Consider the following 6,071-nt stretch of genomic DNA (forward strand, 5'->3'; position numbering starts at 1 on the left):
TCTTTCTTTCTTTCTTTCTTTCTTTCTTTCTTTCTTTCTTTCTTTTTCTTTCTCTTTCTTTCTTCTTTCTTTCTTTTTCTCTCTCTCTCTCTTTCTTTTTCTCTTTTTCTTCCTTCTTTCTTCCTTTTTCTTTTTCTTTCTTTCTTTCTTTCATCAGAATTTTTTTAAAAATTAGAAGAGACTTTTTAAGGCCTGTCATGAAGTGCATTTATTAGCCACCACCTCTCTGATGTACTAAGGCCCATTCGTTAAAGGAGGGCTCGATGCTGGCCAAACTCACCCAGAGTAACACAACACCTGTACTCTAAGGCCTCCGGTGATCCTGTCCCCAGAAAATGGAGACACCTGGTGTCTCACTGCCTTTCGGTCATTCATATCCTCAGCAAGGATGACATTAATCTGCCTACTGGAACGACGGCCACCAGTCACTGAGGGCACCTGCATGACAAGTCCTGTGCTGAGCATCTTACAAAAGGCACTGTAGCTTTAGTCTACACAACACTGTACTGACACACTCTACCACAGCCCCGTGCGGGGAGCGCCTTATCCTCACTTGACAGTTGAATCACAGACCTGACGCTGAAAGTTTCCCTATAAAATAGCTCCCCGACCACCCAACAAGCCAGCCCTGGTTGGCAGCGTTCGCCCAACTCCCTGGTGTAAATGCTCCCGCGGTGGCAGACTTCACTGCCCACGGGCGGAGCCAGGAAGAGATGCGCATAGTTGGCTCTCAGGATGAGGGCTGGATCCCCGCACCCCTGGGTGCAGCAGGGTGCCCCTTCAGACAATCGGTGTCACGCTCAGGCTGGCACCAGAGACAGAGAGCCTCGGGGGTGAGAGGGCTGCAGAAAAAGAGGCAGGAGGGTGGGGGAGCCCCTCCCTTCCTCCTTCACCTCACAGCAGGGACAGGAGCATCTCCTAACCTGCACTGCCTCAGGTCATCTTTGCCCACATTACCCAAGGTGCTCTGGTCTGAACAACTGTGTCCCCCTTCAACTCAAGTTGAAATCCTAATGCCCGCTGGATGGTGTTAAGGGGTGGGGCTTTTGGAAGGTGCTTTGGTCATGAGGGTGGAGCCCCCAGGCACGGGATGAGTGCCCTTCATGAACGAGACCCCCAGAGAGATTCCTCGTCCCTTCTGCCAAGGTGGTTATGGCAAAAAGACAGCCAACGGTGAGGAAGTGGGCCCTCGGCAGACACCAAATCTGCCAGCACCTTGATCTTGGTCTTCCCAGCCTCCAGAACTATGAGAAATAAACTTCTGTTGATTATAAGCCTCCCAGTTTATGACATTTTGTTATAATAGCTCGAACAGACTAAGGCACAAGGGCTCTGCCCCTAATCTGTTACCACACAGGGCAGCCAGAGGGGACTTTAAAAACTCAGCCGCACACCCTCCCTGCTTAAAGAAAGAATCCACCTCCTTCCTTGGCCATCGGGGCTCGGGGATCCTGCCCCAGCTCCCTGGCCGGTGCTCTTGCTTGCTCCCCAGAACCCCCTGCTCCCTCTGGCCACAGGCTTCCGTACGGAGTGCTCCTGTGCCCAACCCCTATCCGGCAGTCCTCAGCCCCACCATCACCTGACAGGAATGCCTTCCCTGCACCCCTGCCGGGGTCAATTCCTCCCAGAGCGACCTGCACGGTACCAAGAGAGCAGGGCTCCCGCTGAGATGTTTTCTGGACAGATCCGGCCTTTCCGGAGAAAGGTGATATTTGTTAGAACCTAAAGGACAAGAAGGAACCAGCTGTGTGAAGATGTCAGCAGGTGCTTGCTGGATGAAGGAATGTTGGGAGCTGTCCCAGGTGGAACCACCATCCGAGAAACTTCCACAGAACACGAGAGTTCCCTTCATACCCAACAGCTAGCCTAACACCTGTGCACAGGAAATGCTTAAGTGTTTTGCTGAAACGAAATTAGCGATCAGACCTAATTGCTCGGTGCAGGAATAAGGCTGGTGGCCTGGCACTGACTTAGATTCGAGGTTCTGCCATCTCACGAGGGCCTTTTTCCTTCTCTAAGAGGCTGGTCCTTCGCAACTTTTTACTACAAAAAACTTCCGACGTATAGAAAATGTGGGAGATAATCACAAGCGATGGGCTTATTTCCCACCACCCAGATTCTCCAATCCTTCACGTTCTGAACAAGGGCCCCTTTAAAAAAGGGTTGTCTTTCCCACCATCGAAGGAGGACGGCTGTTTTTGAGACTTTGCCATGGGAAGGCCATGACTGAGAACACAGAGATCCGGAAGGGATGTTCCCGAGTGAGGCAGGAGTTGACAAGAATTCCTGGGGAGGGCCCAGCTGGGGTGTCAAGTTAGGGCCCACTTGTGGGTGTTTGTGATCACGTGCACGTGTGAGTATGTGTGTGACAGTGGGTCTGCATGTAACAGCACACACAGGCATGCTATCGTGTATGTACGAGCGACCGTGCGTACGTTGTAAGCGTGTGAAGGTGTGTATGTGCGTGTGAGTGTGAATGTGTGTTCGAACATGCAGGCTGGGGGAAGAGGCAGAGGGGCAGTTCTGAGGTATCCAGGCCCTAGCAAGGAAAGGGTTTAAGACGGAAGGCTAGGTATTTGCTGAAAGGATCCGTGCTTTCTCTTCAAGTGCACACTTGAGACCACGCACGACACACGTGTGACCGACCCAAAGCCTCACCCGCCCCCGGCACCCAGGCTGCCAGTGTCTTGGGAAGATGCTGGACTCCAGAGGCAGAAACCAACAGAGAACAAAATGCAAAAAAACAAAAACGATGTGTTGGGATGGCAATGCAGAATTTTTTCAAATGATTATTCCTTCAGTATAATCCTTTGGTTAAATGTTGTTGCTATAACTCTGCTTTCTTTTCAACAAGTTTTTTCAAGGATTACCAGGAGACTCTAATGTTGCCGTTACCTATGGCTTCTCTCGGGCTGACCCGCCACGCCTGTAAGGGTGACCTACTCGCTAAAAAGCAGTTCCTTTTGGCCTGCAGTGGGTTAATCACAAAACTAATGTGCGTTACAGGTGACACAAGTCAACGGAGAGAAATGCAAGAATCAGAGCAGAAGAGGTTGCTCCAGCCAGAAACCCTTCTGCTTTCTTTGTCCAGGAAGAGACACTGGGTACAGAGCCCCTGCTTCGGTGAAAGCAGAAGAGGCGAGTTCATAAATATCTGGAACCAGGGTGGGCTTCCTCTGAAAAGGAGAACTGGCTCCTCGTTTGGGGGAAAAGCAATTGCATCCTCTTGCCACCCCTGATACCTTTAGCATGGGTACAACTGAGGTTTACATATTAGGAAGGACTTTTTAAATTCAGGGATTTGTAAGAAAGCACACGGATGTACGGGCGTACACACACACACAAATACACACAAACTTCACCCAAATACCCACAATTACAAAAACGGGTAGGACATCTCTATTAAGAAGTCTCTAAGTGGGACAAATACCAACTGGCAGAGAATCTCCACGAGGGCTGTGAATGAAACAGGGAACCCGCACCCCAAACACGCTGTCCCCCTCAGACATTACTTACTAGGCTGGCATTTAAAGGAGACCAGGAGGTATTTACTGCTTCCTGGGCAAAGGTCAGGTCCAAAAACACGGCTATTGACCAGGAGGTGGCAGGCCCGCTGGTTCTGGCATTCGTCCAGCACCTTCTAAAATGAGGGGGTAGAAAAGGGATAGGCTTGAAAAACCACATGCAGCGTCTGGGAGACCCCACACCCGGGCGGCTCTGGGCTCCGAGAAGGGAGAGACACCTGTCTGTCCGGCCTGGGGTCCGCACAAAGAACCTTCAAGCGGCCATGAGCTGCGTCTAAGGCGAGATCAGGTCGGCTCCCTGCCTCCCTGTCTTTCCCAGAACAGGACACCTGACCCAACAGTGGCAGACCCCCAGCCAAAGACCAGCCTCCAGTCGGCCTTGGCTGGAAGTGCTGCCGATGGTTTTGGCAAAAGTACCACATGGGGGAGGCTCCAGGAAATATGAGCAAGATCCGAGAAACTCAGAGCGTGGGCGAGACGGGCCTCGGAGTTCCCTTCTGGGAGGGCTGGGACAGTGCCGTGGGGATCAGGGATCACAGCCGTAACTCTCCAGCCTCGGAAATGGCCAGGCACCGACCACAGAGAACTCAGCATTTGGGGGAGGCCTTGGAGACGCAACCCAAACACAGGCCAACTGATAAAAATTAAGAAGCTGATTCCCACCTTCGCCAACCTCCAGGGCACAGGACCCACTGGTTCCCTTTGGAGCAATTTTCTTCATGGAATGCTCAGGCTTTGCTGTTGAGCATTTGGCTTACACATGTTCCTTCAAATGTCTCTTGCTCTCGATTTTTTTTCCGGGCAGTTCGCCCCTTCGGTTTTTGTTCTGTTTTGTTTTGTTTTTTTGCTTGTTTGTTTTCACAAAGCTACTTTTTTTTTTAAGACTTTATTTATTTATTTGGCAGAGAGATAGACAGAGCCAGAGAGCACAAGCAGAGGGAATTGCAGAGGGAGAGGGAGAAGCAGGCTCTGCACTGAGCAGGGAACCCGATGCGGGACTCGATCCCAGAACCCTGGGATCATGACCCAAGCAGAAGGCGGACGCTTAACCAACCCCTACATGGGGTCCCAGCGGGGCCTAGCGCCTCGCTTCTGCTCTTCTGCTTCCCAAATGGAGCAAACCCTGCCCATGACAGTCACAGAAGCCTTACAATCTGTGGCTGTTAAAAGGACCCCAAGTCCAGTGGACATTTCCCAAGAACGTACTGGACTAAATTTAGCACAGATTCCCGAGCCTGAGTTGCCGTGCTCCTATAGTGGCTCATGGCGTATGTCCATGGAGGAGGCTGGCCCTACCAGCTATCCCCTCAGGAGCCCAGCAGATGTGTATGAAATCAGGAAACATGCCCAGGGAGACCCTGAGGACCCCCCCCCAACACACACACACAGATGACGGGACACATTCTTGTGGCCGAGGGTCATCGTGAAATGACTCAGCCCTTGGGTGGCTCCACATATGTATTACAACCACAGAGTGGGACTCAAGGCAGGGCTGTTTCCAAACAGTGTCACGGCTGAAAAATGCACAGGGGAGGGGGGCCTTCCTGGTGACACTCAGCCACGGGCCAGATCAGCTGAGGGGCTCCTGGGTGGACTGTGACACCTGTTCTCTCCTACGTTGGGCACTTTCACTCTGAGGTAGAGGAAGCCCCTTGTCACGGTCCCCAAGGCCAGTCAAAAGACACGGAATAAAACCTCTCTTGATCTCTGGATGAAAGAGTAGTGCACGCGGATGCTTCTGGCAAACAAACCTTCCGCGCAACTTCAGAGCTGTGTTCACAAATGCTAACTTGTCTGCTTGGCTATGGAAACATCCTCTTCCCTCGGGCCTGCCTGGCAGAGCCAGGCACCCATGTTGGAGGATGAGGGTGGTGCCCAGGCTTTGGAGCTGCCAGGGGTTCATCCTTTCCCAAAGCAGGCACTCCCGTCCTATTGGCACTGGCCAATGTTCCTTTTATGCACCCAGGACAGCAACAGACGGCCTGGGTACCAGGGATGGGTGGGCAGGGAAGTTGGGGTGAGGACTGGGGGCAGGCCAACAGGAATACGGCTCCTGCAGGGGCAGCCAAGGGGCAGGAATGGGGTGGGGGGCACACAAGGAAAGTGCTCATCCCTGGAAGAAACATGTGGCCTCTCCTCAGGATGTGGAATCCACATCCAGGGAATGCACTCAAACATATTCCTTTGGCTACTCAGCGGGTATCTTTACCAATCACATGACTACACAGATACTACAATGCTTGGGATGGAAGCAACAAATGGTGTGAGAAATAGGAAAATCCTTAAGTTATCATATTATTTGTGCTTCTCCTCTTTGGGCCTCTGGGAGAGCTATACAGCCTTATGCTAATCCCATCACTCCTTAGTCGTCCTCATAAATTTATCTTTACCCACATTTCCTGTGGCTGAAGAAAATCAAAGAGCCAGGAGTAGTCTAAAATCCCCATTGAAATATTAGCTCTGACCTCCTCCTATACCAAATCTTTCCCTAATGCCAATTAAAAGAAAGAAAGAAAGAAAGAAAGAAAGAAAGAAAGAAAGAAAGAA

The 6,071-nt window shown here is 51.4% G+C and overlaps 1 protein-coding gene across 8 annotated transcripts in view; it reads right to left on the reverse strand.

Annotated features, from left to right (window-relative positions):
* EVA1C (eva-1 homolog C) overlaps positions 1-6,071 on the reverse strand; it is a 72,576-nt gene that overhangs the window by 31,646 nt on the left and 34,859 nt on the right. For 7 of the 8 annotated variants that reach the window (XM_073891221.1, XM_073891220.1, XM_073891218.1 and 4 more), the window contains exon 3: positions 3,517-3,640. The exons of the other annotated variant lie outside the window; for it this stretch is intronic. In XM_073891221.1, the coding sequence (XP_073747322.1) occupies positions 3,517-3,640 (124 nt within the window). The remainder of the gene's footprint in view (positions 1-3,516; positions 3,641-6,071) is intronic. 8 annotated transcript variants of the gene reach the window in all.

The sequence above is a fragment of the Callorhinus ursinus genome, unplaced genomic scaffold, assembly GCF_003265705.2.
Source record: "Callorhinus ursinus isolate GAN/ISIS: 27379988/994484 unplaced genomic scaffold, GSC_fseal_2.0 scaffold1, whole genome shotgun sequence".
NCBI classification, from domain to species: domain Eukaryota; kingdom Metazoa; phylum Chordata; class Mammalia; order Carnivora; family Otariidae; genus Callorhinus; species Callorhinus ursinus.